The sequence below is a fragment of the Solenopsis invicta genome, chromosome 6, assembly GCF_016802725.1.
Source record: "Solenopsis invicta isolate M01_SB chromosome 6, UNIL_Sinv_3.0, whole genome shotgun sequence".
Lineage (NCBI taxonomy): Eukaryota > Metazoa > Arthropoda > Insecta > Hymenoptera > Formicidae > Solenopsis > Solenopsis invicta.
This window is the reverse complement of record NC_052669.1, coordinates 6,693,428-6,708,167: the sequence shown is the minus strand read 5'-3', so window position 1 is coordinate 6,708,167 and position 14,740 is coordinate 6,693,428. Positions and strand designations below refer to the sequence as shown.

At 39.6% G+C, this 14,740-nt stretch overlaps 1 protein-coding gene across 3 annotated transcripts; it reads left to right on the top strand.

The window, feature by feature from the left end:
• The first annotated feature begins 1,435 nt into the window (after positions 1-1,435).
• Positions 1,436-14,349, top strand: LOC105194209 (bone morphogenetic protein receptor type-1B). 3 transcript variants are annotated; one of them, XM_011159015.3, is made up of 4 exons: positions 1,436-1,651; positions 10,897-11,905; positions 11,997-12,312; positions 12,407-14,349. In XM_011159015.3, the coding sequence occupies exons 1-4, from the start codon at positions 1,567-1,569 to the stop codon at positions 12,536-12,538; spliced, it is 1,542 nt and encodes a 513-aa protein (XP_011157317.1). In that variant the 5' UTR covers positions 1,436-1,566; the 3' UTR covers positions 12,539-14,349. The 3 variants fall into 3 exon arrangements, with proteins under 3 accessions (XP_011157317.1, XP_039306410.1, XP_039306409.1); XM_039450476.1 differs by lacking the exon at positions 1,436-1,651 and adding an exon at positions 1,685-1,733; XM_039450475.1 differs by lacking the exon at positions 1,436-1,651 and adding an exon at positions 6,082-6,289.
• Positions 14,350-14,740: the final 391 nt, after the last annotated feature.

The following is a 14,740-nucleotide window of genomic DNA, read 5'->3' as shown; positions in this document are numbered from 1 at the left end:
AATGATGCATGTAGGTACTCGACTGACGTTTTCGAACGCATCCCGTCGGATTGTCTGCGAGCCTTCGAGAGATGTCTGCCGCTTCGTCTAGCCGATTTTTCAGGAAGATAATTCTCGCCAAAAATATGTGCTTTAGGTATCTTTCAACAGAGAACAAAACAATCGGTTTGACACGGCTGTTGCTCATCACTTGCGTTTAAATACCGTGAAATGACTTGATGGGCAAAAAAAGTTGATTTTCGTTCCTTCTCGGTTCTTCTTAATCTTACGACTTGAAAAGCTTGCGTGCAAAATACTGCCGTTGATTTTTGGCAACGTTAATTTGCGCTTTTTACAATAGGTCTGTTCACGTTGAACGATCATAAGAGTTGTTCTCTGTGCCAAAGATAGGTTCAAATTTATCGAAAACGATATATTTTTCGGAGGATAATAAATCACCTTTACCAAGACATGGAGCATGCATTAAATGAAGATCACGGTTTTCAGTCATCAAGGATCGACTTGGGAGAAATGATTCTTCTGTGATTCATAAAAATGATCAAATGTACTGTTCAGTATGATTATATCCTATTAATTCGAGGAAGATGATCGGAAACACCTTTCAAGACATATAATATACATATAAACGAAGCATCAGTCTAATTGGTAATATTTTGTTAATTTAATAACGGTATTAACGAAACAAAAGTAAAGGCAATAATAAATATAGTTGAATGAATTTTAGTCGAATCAACTACATATATTAATAATAATCCGTGATTCGACGTTTAATTAAATCAAACTACGTTTTTTAATTCATACTACAGCTTTTTTCCAGTGTATTCACAAATTTTTTATAGAAACTCATAATAATGGTTTTCGATCGACATAATTACGATTTTCAACCAAAAATGATAATGGAATCGACGACAAGCGATGTCAATTCTGTGATTTCGACGTTGATTTCATTATCATTTCTAAGTTAGATCACTTTCATGAGTCATTACATACTCATATATGTACCTGTGTGTGTGTGTGTGTGAATCAGAACTCCTTCATAAGGAAAAAAAAACCGCTCGCAGATTGCAGCATTAGATTTTTTATCCAAAAAACTAATCTTTAACGTCGAATGTCATACTTTTCTATCATAAGATTAAGGCTACGATTTTGAATTTATTATTGAAAATCATTTCGCATCATCGTAACACTGGCAACGCGCGAAGAATCGCGTAATCCGACTTAATACCGAAGACCTCTCGTCACTTCGTTTCATTGCGTCTCTCGGTTTTGTGTTTTATCACGCCGCCAAGATCAGATAAACTCTCTGGCAGCGGAGGCGAAGGAAGGGGTGCCTCGGCAATGACGACACAGACCTGAGCCCTGATCCTCTCCCCGCGCCTGCAGCGTCGTTCATCTCGCTCGCCGTCGTGCCGTCGATCGTCGCTTTCCGTCGGCGGCGCCGAAGACGCACGAAGCGGCCTCCCACCGATCGGCGGCGGAAACGGCCGAGGCGAGTCGGCCTGCGCCTTGCGGCTCGACGCGGAGCGCCCTACGTCACAGTGAAGTATGTGCTCCCGAGTGTAGAAAATGGCTGCGCTCTCCGCTAGTACGGGCGGATGTAAATACGGTCTGTGGCTCGGCCTGGGAGTGCTCGCCGCGAGATGCCTCGGCGGTGAGTACAGCCGTCCGTGCGCGAGATAATACACGCTACGTGTTGTTCATGATCCGCGTGTCGCGGCATCATGCGTGCGCGCGTACGTATACGCGTTTCGTTGCTTACGGGCTTGCACATGCACCGTGTATAGTTACGTACGTGCATGCGTGTGTACGTGTGTGTATGTGTTTGTGTGTACGCGCGCGAGATGCTGCCCGCTGCCGCTGAGAAGGCAGCAGCGGAGAAGGCAAAGTGTGCGAACGAATGTTGTGTGTTGCGTCCCGCCGTTAGCGGGCTGCGCGCACGAGAGAGGATCGATCGGATGCGGCGGACCGCTCGTTTACTCGCTCGCTCGCTCGCTCGCTCGCTCGCTCGACGTGATGCGAGGAACAACGATCGCCCCCGGTCCCCGACGTTCGCCTTCTGCCGCACAGATGTTTAACCCGATCGCCGTTCGTCTCCTCTCTTTTCTTCTCCGTCCTTCATCTTCGTGCGAATAATTCTCTCTTTCTCTCCCTGATCGCTGCAAAAGTGCAAACGCGACGAGACCGATCGACGAATCGCCCTCGCATCACCCGGCGCGCCCTCGATCGTATCGCAACGCCTTTTACCGCACGGTTTCGAGGAAACACCCCTAGATACGAGGAATCGCCGTCGATGCGGCGGTGGCGATCGACATTCCCTCCGACAGTGTGACACTTCCGACCGCTTCCTCGTAACTCGCGGTGCACGGGCTCGTTTTCCACGCGAGTGCGTTCTCTCGCAGACGCATTTTCCCCGACGGAATTCCTACATCGGTCGACATGGCACGCGGTCGTCGCTTTTTTACGTCTGTGCGCGTCGGGACGGGGAGAGACGAGGAGGGGAAAAAGGAGAGGGAGACGAAGATGAGAGGTTAGCTGTTCCGACTGTTAGAGACTGAAATATCAGCGGTGCCGAGAATTCTCTCTCGCCGCCGCTCGTCGGTACGGCCGAGAATGCCGCGAGACAGTCTCCTCTTTTCCACTTTTCTTCCTTTCCTTCCCTCTTTCTCTCCTCCGCTCTCTTCGCGCGTCTCGGTTCACACCGAGGGATCAGCCTCCGACGCGACGCTGGACCCGATCGCTCCGCTCGCTCCGCTCGCTCGTCGCCTCCGCGTGCGATTCCGTATCGGTGAGGGATGACGCCGCCGTTACGACGGCGTCGACACCAGACTTTAACCCTTTGAAACGCAATGCGACCGTATGACCGTCGTTTATTTTTCCAATACCTTCTTTTCTCAATCTGCGCAGCGACCGCGCTTGACCGATGTGTTTGCCACATACGCCCGACGATGATGAAAGAAAAGTTCGATCATTCGCTCTAGATAGTATCTGGCTACAGTCGTATTGTTGAAAGTTATTTTTCTCTGTTGCTTTTTTTTACCACCGACTGCTGCCAACCGAAGGTTGTCCGACGTTGCGACATGTGCAATTTTTGTTTTTCTTTTTTATTCCACTTGAATCGAATCGTTGAAAGCGTTTGCACTTGACAGCACTTTTAATTAACAACCTAATTACTGTTGAATATATAGGTAGTAAACAAAATTTCTGTCTAGAAAAAATAATATAGATCATATATGAAATAAAGTTTTTTATTTTAATGTTTAATATAAATTTCTGATGAAATATATTTTATCTAATAATGCGATTTATGTATCTATTATTAATTATTTATTATGTACTGAGAGATGTATTGAGAGATGATATCTTGAAACAAAAAACATTTTACTTGGCAGAAAAAATTATTTACTCGATGTATGTATGTCTGTGGATTCTAATAACTTATTTATTTGCAGTCAAATTAACATTTTTTAATTGAAATTTTATGTAAATAAAATGAGAAATGATTTTTAATCAAGTAATTTTTTTCTTGCAGCTCTAGAAAATATTTATTGTTAGATTATTTTTTATATTCAAGATAATCAAATTTTTTTCATGTGAGGAAACAATTAAGTTCAATAATATTGCACTGAGAAAAAGTTATTAACTAAATTTTGCAACTTTATTAAATTCCTTCAGTTCAAATATTTATGTATTTAAGTCAAAAACATAAATATTTGAACTAAAAAAAAAATTTAATTGAGTTAGCCATGTTAACAACTATTTTTTCATTATAGCTTTTTTTGTAAAATCATTAATAAAATGTAAAAAGTATGAAAAAATACAAAATTATGTACTTAAGTAATATCTATATACATTTATTTAAAAATAAAGGTGACTAAGTATAATTGAATTTTGATTAGCTCTTTACAGTCCAACTTTTTTTTCACTTCTTATTCAACGGGATTACTGATGGTGTTTCTAAAAAGATTTTTAGGCTCTAAAAAGAATTGAAATATATTCTGGTACACTCTTCTAACATTTCAAAATACGATATCACAATTGTTGGACCCGTAGCGTTTATCACTTTTTTTATTCGTGTCCGAATTTGAAGCAGAATAAATCAAAATTTGAAATTTCTCTTGGGTCTTCAAATCTCCAGAGAAATCATTCAATTTTGCAGAATTGTTTACTGCAAAATTTCCAGCTGCACAATTCATTACTCCTAACTGAATTCTTTGCATGTGTTTAGTGATGAAAAATTATTTTATCCATGTTACAACAAATAGAGTGTAGATATTGCTTGAGTTAATCGCCGATTAAGTTAATCCGAGTTTGAATGGAGTCGCCCTAAGCCACTTACGACCCCATTACATTCGAAAAAATTATTACAAGGATGATAGTACAGAATAACAGCGATGAATGGCTTCTGCAGTATTACCGTACAGCTACCGAGTGTTCCTCGCGCTTTCCGAGAAGCAACAAGTTCAGAGTAATAATTTTCTAAAACGACCGGCTCTCAATTATCGCTGGCTCCAATCTCTCACGGTCATTGATGTCGAACTCCGATCGTCATCGGTTTAGCAGTCGAGAGCAACGCGATAATTGCATGTCTTTTGACGCTAAAAATGCTACGCGAGAGGACGGCGCGGTGTCGCGACGGCATTTGTCTGCCCGTAGAAAATAAAGAGATTGTTTACGTTGCCTCAGCAGCGGCCGTGCGCGTGTAGGGCTCGAAATACATCAAAAGGATTATAAACGTCGGCGTCGTTTCAGCGGGGCGCGACACTCGTCGCGGCCCTCTGCCCCTTTTCCCCACCGGAATACGCGCGTACGCCAAACGCATAATTTCGCGCTGAAAACGCGCGCGGCTCGACTCGAATCCGCGCGCGCGCTCTCCCTTTCTCCTCTCTCTCTCTCTCTCTCTCTCTTGCGCGCGCGCGCGCGCCGTGTATGACGTACGGCGTGCGATTTTTTCTGCGGGGCATATGCAAGGACATTGCGCTTGCACATCGTGCGTACGATGAATAAGGCGAATAAAAAGGCGGTCTTTCTCAATGCGAGCGCGCAGAGTCGTATCCGGGATAATAAAAATATGCTCGTTTCGTAACGTTGCTTTGCTCGTAATGCAACGAACTCTCTTTCAAGTCCCGGAAGCGTATCGACCGCTGTATCGACATCGACATTCGTAGCCTCGGGATTATTTGTCGAAATACGAAAAAGAGAGAGAGAGAAAGAAAAAACACGCACGCACGCACGCACGCACGTACGCCCGCTCACTCGCTTGATCTGAATAACAAAGTAGTAGGTCTCGGTGAAAAGGATGATTAATGAGATTCTCGATAATTTAAAATCCGGAATAAAAAGCGTCACGTTCGGTGGGTCCAGAGTTCGAGGCTGTGGACGCGCGCGAAAACATTTTTATACGCGAAAACAACGAAAACGCTGGCGAATAGACGTGTTGACGATTATTTACGCGGATTGTTCCTGCGAACGGATTTTACTTGTAGTTAACTGTGATTTAATGAACTCCGTTTCCTCTTGGGCTCGTAGCATATAGAAAAACTTGAGCAGTAAGAAAATCAATCATTTTTTTTTTTTATTTGCTGCTATTTACGTTACTACCTTACGTTTCGACTGTGATTGGCAGATTCTCTTACTGGCTGCTTACGTTTTTCTACGTACCAGTAGCTTCAATTATTCTTCCCTTCTTAGAAACAAGTAAATAGCTGTTTAAGGATGTAAATCTCTAAGTACTAAAAATTTCATAGATCGTTCTTATTTTGAATATCTGTATAAGATTTGAGCACAATTCTTTTATGGCTCGAAGGTTGTTTGATTTTTTGTTTGCTCTCGATTTGTACACAGCGGAAAAAAAATTGTTAGCTTGACTAAATTGTTCAACTTGATTAAATTTATTCAAATACTTTTGTATTTTAAGTTAAATTTCTTTGGCTCCCAATGAAATGTCCCAGAAGGTCCACTCTAAATTTTATGTTAAAATAACTCAAAAGTTAAGTTAAAATAACTCTTATTTAAAATTATTTTAACTTAACTTTTGAGTTATTTTAACATAAAATTTAGAGTGGCCTTTTTGGAACATTTTACTTTTTACTGTGTATGTTAACTCAAAATATAAATACTCGAATTGTAGAAATTTAATCAAGTTAATTTTTTTTATGTACTCGTATAGCTCGCTCCGAGTATCCGTTCGAGATGAATGCTGCGAAACGCGACTTGCTCCGAGGACGATCGCGTCTCTCTTCGATCCGCCGGGGAAGTCCGGCTCGGAATCACGTCTCGTCTCACGTTTACGGTGTAGTATTACACACGTGGCTGATTGTCTTTCCACGAAAATTACGATCTCGGTGGTATCACGGTTACGCGTGCACGCGCGTGAATCCATCCGCGAGTCCCCGACCGCTTTTCTCGACGATATTATTTGCATCGCGACGCGGGTATTAAATTTCCTAGGCGCGCGCTTCCAACATTAATGTCGTCCATTTTCAGCATTTCAATTATGTCTGATCAATTGTAATCGACCCGTCCGGTGCGGAAATAAATTAAAAGTTCACGTCGCGATAATTAAAAGAAAAAAAACCTGTGAGATCAATATTACGGAATTATATGAAGACACGATAAGATTAAAGATCCTCTTTTTATTAACTGACAAAATCGCTTTATCGGTGGTACTTTAACGGCTATCAGGCGGAAATACACTATCCCCCATAATCACGTATACCTTCTATTGACCGACTCTAAATATTGATAATGCGATAAGGGAGAGAGATAAGGAGTAACTTTCACACCCGACGCGAATCAACGTTCTCTTGTGCAAACCGAAATCGGCTCTCGTAAAGTTAGCCTACGTCCAATATTTGCGCAACTGGTTTTTCCACTCACTTAAATTGGTAGAAACCACACAATTTCATTTATTATCTCCGATAAGCTACAGTCACCTTAACGCCTGTCTTTAAGCAACTCTTCGTCTCGTTATCGGTTGTTTTCCGAGGCTAGCGAGGCAAACGTTCCCTGGGATCCGCACCTTTCCCCGTCTGATTACCTTCGTTGTCGCATTGTACTACAGCCTGGAATATTGCGCGTCGTTATTAATCTAATTTAAAAAAAAAGAAAGAAAAAAACAGGGAGAGAAGAGTTGGAGTTTCGAAATAGCTGCGCCGCGTTTCTAAGAGTCGCGCCGGCGAATCTCGCGATTCGTAGACGCGCGCGGGGCTATCGCTGATACTGCTCTTTGCCACGCTGATAAAATCCGCAGCTAGCTGGCACGTCGCCTCGCGCGCGATTCATTGAAACCTTCGTGCGATTACGGGCGCCGATTGCGTCGCGAAAGCTGCACGAAAGCAGATACGCGCGTTACCGCCTCTCAGCCGATCGCACGAGCTCTCGTGTACGCACAAACACACTGTCGCGTGTGTACGACAGTTTTCTAAACGGCTCATTACGGCTTTTCTCGTCGTAGTGACGGTCGAACCGATAAACGCTCGTTCGGGCACTCGAACTTCGTTGAAGTGTTAGAGTACGCGTGGAAGATCGAGAGTTGCGCGCTGAAGATTCGGATTCGATCAATTGAATGCTGATCCGTTTTGTTCCGATTGATTGAATTCTGATCTCCAATTTGTAATTCTCAACCTCTAAAGCTCGTGTCGTCAGACTATGTATTGGAGATTAGAATTCAACCAATCGGAGCAAAATGGATTAAGATTAAAGTTGATTGATTAAATTGTAATAGTCAATTTGCGAGTGTGAGTCTCCAAAGCACAGTCTGATTGGGACTTTAAGGAGCCCTTATGGAGTCCTAAAAAAATTTTCTAAATGTTTATTTAAAAAAAAAATACTTTTTTTCTCAAAATAAAGAAATTAAAAATTTATTATAATTAATAATTGAATCGAGATCGCGCTTTGTATACATATAATACAAAAGAGATATGTTTATGTACAATGTCTGCTGTTATCTATGTAAAATTTATATAAAAATTTAAATAATCGTCTAAATAAAAAAAAAAGCTTTATCTTGTCTTTATCTTCATTATCACAATGTATATTACTCATCTTTATCTTATACCGAGAAAAATTGAATTGACTAAATTTTCCAACTTGAATTTCTTCAGGTCAAGTATATTTAACACAAATACTTTACATAAAATGCATACACTTTAAGTATATATTTAGATATGTAACCTTAAATACGTAAATATGCAGAAATTGAAGAAATTTAATCAAGTTGAAAATTTTAATAAGCACAACACTGCCTATGCACGATCATAGCAGGATCATCTTGGTGCTGAAGTAACATCCAATGTAGGAAGATCGAGATTCAAGGTACCCTGGTCGAGGGATAATATTTTTCGTAACAAATTGTTCATTCTTCCCGAGATGGGAAATCCTAAAGAAGCGATTTAGCATTAAATTGACTTATCAATTTAATATAATGTGACATCATTTTTCTGATTCAATCTAACAACCATGTTTGAAACCGAAAGTAACAGAACACAGTTCGAAAGAATCGGAAATTTTATGTAAAATCACCCGAGAAACATTATTTTAGCGCCAAAATTCTGCTCTGATTGTGTAAAAAAAAAAAAAATTATTAAACAGTTTCAAGTAAAAATAATTAGGTAAATGTGCCTCGGCGATTTCCTCGTAAAGCTGTCATAATACCGTAAATGCCGTCTAGGGATTCTAAATCCGTCGCTGTCTCTATCCGGATAAGGTCGAGATCGATATCGCGGTGTAAAGGTATATTGCCTAGGGCGATTCTTTTTCCAGATCTACGCGTGCAATCCCCGTGCCCCGCGGTCATTAATCGCCCAGCCGCCACTACGACAATAGTATCCGATCGTGCGCGTTGACATCAGAATGCTGTTGATTGTGGAAAAATACTTTCTGCGAGGCTATTTACGTTTCGTTTCCAGATACGCAAGGATAAACGAGTCTCGCGCGTCGAGACACTCGAGAGTTCGTTGCTTTCGCGTTTTATACCTTGTTTACGCTCGCGCCTATTAAAAAGCACGGTCACGGTATCCTGCAACTAGCGGGTCGAATTCCACCAAGTTGAACCGGGATTATCGTGTAATTCGACCCGGGACGTAGACTTCGCGCTAGGACTCGGATATCCAGATAATTCCGTTAAATTCCATTTAACGGATTATCGCTATTTCGGTCTCGCGTTTCGCTTTATCCAAATCCCCCGATACTGCTTTCAATACTAGCCTCATCGACCGATTTGAAGTTGAATTACACCGGGGATGAATGCTAAAATTGAAAGACTCTTTTCGCGGGGGTGGAGGGGGGAAGAGAGAGGGGGGGGAGCGCTGAGGAACGGACGCAGAACGCGCGAAGAATCGAATCCGTCATCCAGATATTCGTCGGTTATAAATAGAGCGGTCACCGTAAAATAGACACCGCGCGAGAGAGTAATTCCGCGGCGGTAGATAAGCGCGTAGCCTCCGCGCGCGTGTCTCTGGGGCTTTCTTCCTCTTTCTCCTTTTGCGGCGGCGGCGGTCGTCGCGTCGCGCCGCGTCGTGCCGCGTCGTGCCGCGTCTCGTCGCGTCGCTCGCATACTCGTTAGAAACGTGACACCGTGTTTGCATCGAATTCCCCGTTATCGGCCACCGTGACGGAGGCGGATGCTCTCGTTGCAGTTTCTGCGGTTTCGCGGTCTGTCAGATTCAATTCGGAGTCACATCTAATTTTGGACGTCTCACGTCACTGCAAATCATAATTGAGCTTTGATAAATGGATCGTCGAATTTTAAGCTTGATTGAATATTGACAAATGGCGCGACTTGAAATTATTTTCAATAAGAATTATCGATCTGAAAGAAATTTTACTTTTATTTTTTTAATAGAAATTTTTATACTAACATTCTGTACATACGTTGCTTTTCGGCTACCTTCTGTATAATGAGGGAAAAATTAAATTTTAATAAATATTTATTCGAACAGTACTAATGAAATATATATTTATTTAATACAAGAACCGTTAATTTAATTTAAATATTATTTTTTCTTATAGGACAAATATTTATAAATAAAAAAAAACAATATTTCTTGTTGTTTCATGTAAACTTAATTTATAAAGAAAATATTAAAAATTTGCTTAATGTGTTCCACATTATAATTGTTTTGAGTAATCTTTTAAAAAATTATGATTTCTAATTGAAGTTTAATTTGATATCAATTAAACATTTTTTTCAAAATTGACTTTTAATTTAACTTAATTTAAGCTTAACGTAACTTTTAATTGCGTTTTGTTTTTTGATCATGTAACTTTTAACGTAATCAAATTAATTTTATAATTCATTAACTTTAACTTAATTTAGTTTGAAAAATATATTAACTTAACCTTGATTAATACGGATAACATTTTTCAATATAGGATATTCATGTAACGCCAAAATTACTTGTCCTCGATGGTTTATATCAACTTGCGGAGACGCTTATGAAAGATATATCCCTGATTCCCGAGTCGGGACGCACCCACCACTCCCTTTCTCTTTGTGGTGATATACGCCTCTCCGTGGGACGCGACGACGGTCGTTCGCCTACGCGACACATCTCATGACTTGTCAAACAACCTCTCGAATCCGCTCAATTCCGCGCCTAGTCTCGCCTCTCTTCTCATGTCGATTATCATCAAGTCACTACTTACCGTACCTCGCGCAACGCATCGTTCACCTAATTTCATAGCGACGCATCTACCGCTTTGCCACGCTTGGCTTGCTTATAAACAAGTATTAATCTCATGCAGAAGAATTACATGCGAGATCTAAAAATAAAATGTGTTTGAATGACTGGATAAGATTAATATTAGAGCCTTGCGTATTTCTTCTACGTATACTACGTATATTGATTCATTCACATCGGCGGTGCCTAATAATACTTTCGATGTGTCTTCTTACAGTGTTGGGCATCATTTGCTATTGCGATGGACATTGCCCGGACGGCAGGCAAAATGGGACCTGCGAGCTGCGAGCTGGAGGTCAATGTTTCAGTGCGGTGGAGGAAGTATGGGATCCCGACAGCAAAGAGTACGTTCCCGAATGGTCGTTCGGTTGTTTACCGCCCGCCGAAGGAGGCTTCATGCAATGCAAAGGAAATCAAGTTCCTCACCTGCGAGAGAAGAGCATAACGTGCTGTAACAATACGGCCTTGTGCAACAAAGACCAATTTCCCGACATAACTTACAAGTCCCGTCCTACTGCGGATACCAATCCGATGGTCATCGCCTCGGGAGCGCCGGTCATCATCTTGGCGGTAGCACTGTCAGCGATTTTCGTCATTACCTCGATAGCGCTAGGAATCATGTACCGTAACTGTCGCAAGAAAGAGCGAGATCCGTGCTTGGTACCGTCGCAGGGAACACTCAGGGATTTTATAGATCAGAGCAGCGGATCGGGCTCGGGATTGCCGCTCTTGGTACAACAGACGATCGCGAAACAATTAGCCATGTCGCAGTGCGTGGGAAAGGGACGTTATGGCGAAGTATGGCTGGCTAGATGGCGAGGGGGCGAAAAAGTGGCGGTAAAGGTTTTCTTCACATTAGAGGAGGCGTCTTGGTTCAGAGAAACGGAAATCTATCAAACCGTTCTCATGAGACATGACAATATCCTGGGCTTTATTGCCGCTGATATCAAAGGAACTGGCTCTTGGACGCAGATGCTGTTGATCACAGATTATCATGAGAGAGGTTCATTGCACGATTACTTGCAAACAACTGTGCTAGATCATCAAGCTCTGCTGGCGATTTGTTCGTCCATCGCGTCTGGCATCGCGCACTTGCACACCGAGATTTTTGGAACGCAAGGGAAACCTGCGATAGCTCACAGAGATATTAAAAGCAGAAACATTCTAGTTAAGAGGAATGGGGAATGTGCCATAGCTGACTTTGGGTTAGCCGTTCGCTACATCAGGTATAGGCATTTTATGTTTAAAGATTTATCTTTCGCCATTAGTATCTTTCCTGAAGTGTAAATTGAGAACGAGAAATTTATCTTTTTACAGTGAGAGCGGAGAAATTGACATTGCACCAAATACTCGAGTGGGCACACGGCGTTACATGGCACCAGAAGTGTTGGACGAGACCTTGAATACATCCTCCTTTGACGCATTCAAAATGGCAGATATGTATTCCGTCGGTCTCGTGTTCTGGGAAGCATGTAGAAGGTGTGTCACAGGTGGTAAGAATTCCATGGTGGAACCTTACGCCTTGCCTTATCACGACGTCGTACCAAACGATCCAGACTTTGAGGATATGCGTCTGGTAGTTTGCGTAAAACGATTGCGTCCAGTTATTCCTACGAGATGGGATAACGATTCGGTAAGAACTCTTTTCTAAGAAAAATAAATTTCCAATTTGACTATCTCGGTCAATTTCATAGATCGAATAATGAATTGCTCTTTTCTCTTCACAGGTTCTATATGCATTAAGCAAAATGATGTCGGAATGCTGGCATCCGAATCCACCAGTTCGCTTAACTGCTCTCCGCGTTAAAAAGACATTGTCAAAACTACACGTTGATAACGTCAGCATCAAGATCGTGTAGTGTTTGATGTAATTATGAAAAAAAACCGACTCTTCTTCTAGTTAAACAAATAACTTCCTACTTCTTGTAAATATGCCCTTAGTGACAATAGAATTGTTGACAGACTGCAGCCTGAAGACTGATGATTAAAGTTATAAATATAAGAGAGAGAAAGAGAGTATGAATGAGCGTACGCAAGGAATGAATGATTGATTGTAGAAGATAAATGATGTGTATATATTGTATATAGAGAAAGATCCGTATATAAAGTTTCTGATTTCTTTATTTTTCATTAAAAAAAAAAAACTTTTTTTTTCACGCTAAAGATATAAAATTTCAAAGATAAACACGAAAGATTTTAGAACATCTTGTGTAAAATTTTTTTTTATATTTATATAAAACGTATCAAACTTGGAAAGACACGATTTTGATACGTTTCACCGTATTGAAGCTGGAATGTGTAAGCAAAGACTGTTCTATATTTGAAAATAGAATAGTCATAAATAATTATATAAAGGATCATTTATACTATTTTTGTTCATGCAAGTCACATAAAACAATTTCAGCGTGTGAAAGTATCGAATATTTGACATGTCATGTGAAATGTACAAATTCATTTTCATGTGTAAAATATATTTCGCGTTTTGCGTTGCGTCAAAACTGTTCGGAACTTGAAAGTACGTGTAACGTGCCTAATGAGATCTTGTATGCTAAGCTAATACTACTTTGCGGCCTATGTCACACATGCTAAAAGAGACTTCTCTTTTCAGTACCTCAAAATATATTTATTATTGAAGGTTAGCTTCGCAATGTACGCGTTGCGCATACGAAATTTGTGTAAAACACTAATTCGCGTTAACATACGATCGTAAATTATTAATTGTATAATTATAATTTATGGTTATTGCGCCCAATCTTGTGAAGTAATTAAATATTGAGGACTGTTGACCCGTTTACGTTGTATGACGCAGAAAGTGTGTATACATATATACATATATATACATACATATATGTATATATGTATGTATGTATATATGTATGTATATATGTATGTATGTATGTATATATATATAAATCGACGATTGCAAATTATTATGCGCAACCTTATATTAACTGTAAAAATTCGTAATTTATATTTCTAACTTGTACAAATGAAACATATTAATCCATTCGAAATACTATTTTGGGTATGTAGATCAATCATTGATCATCCCAAAATGATTTCATTACGCTGCCGATGTATTCGTTGAAATTTTATGCTTTTGTACAGAGAAGATAATTAGAAAGGAGGAATTGTGAAAAAGCTAACAATTATATAGTGCAATAACAGTGTATAATGATGAGTAATGTTATTTTAGAAAGCAATGTATAATCTCGCATATTCCTTCGAATCTATATAGCATTTACTGATCAAAATCGTGAATTAATCAAAAAGTTTTTTTTATGTAAATGAAAAAATTGTAAAAGTAAATTCTTTTCCTTTTTTATGATTGTTTTCAAATTTTTTCTTATCAAATTGACTATAAGATTGTTATGTATGAAATTTCTGTATGTAATTAAACAGAAAAAGAAAAATGTAGATGATTGTTAGTTAATTGAACAATGAAATTTATATTTCTAAAAACATTAAATATTCTTTTTTTCTAGATGTTTTTTTTATTGAGACGTATATGGTTACCAATTTTCTTCATATGTTTATATTTTTTCATGAATTTTATATTCTGCACATCTTAAATACAACCGTATTTGATTAAGAGTGTATCAACATGATTGTTTCTGAAAAAAGTTGCAAATATAGGAAATAAAAAATGAAACTGCAGTTTATTAGATATAAATCAGAGTTGTACGTAAATTTCAAGATTACGTCTAAACGGTTCATATTATATATGTGTAATGCAGATTATTTATATTTTACGCATAAATACACAATCCTGATATAAATTACTAATATTAGAAAACGGATTACATTTAGACGATCTCTTTTTAATACTACTTTCTCATTTAATTTACAAATAAATATTACAAAACACGATTTTATAAAGAAATAAAAAACAAACTTTAATCTAATAAGAGATTTATGCTCGAATTTTACACAGAACTAAAATATGATAATAGAGTTTGGGTTGTGCCATCAATTTCAAGCTTACATCTCCCTGAATTATTTACATATCGTTTATATTTACACGAATCTTTTTCATGTAGACAATACAAGCAATGTAGATT

What these genes read in the sequence shown, in the direction of transcription:
- LOC105194209 (XM_039450475.1), top strand. Translation starts at nt 6,190, where the DNA reads ATGAATGCTGCGAAACGCGACTTGCTCCGAGGACGATCGCGTCTCTCT. An exon ending in CGTCTCGTCTCACGTTTACG is followed by an intron (nt 6,290 to 10,896) that starts GTGTAGTATTAC and finishes GTCTTCTTACAG; the next exon opens with TGTTGGGCATCATTTGCTAT. An exon ending in TTAGCCGTTCGCTACATCAG is followed by an intron (nt 11,906 to 11,996) that starts GTATAGGCATTT and finishes ATCTTTTTACAG; the next exon opens with TGAGAGCGGAGAAATTGACA.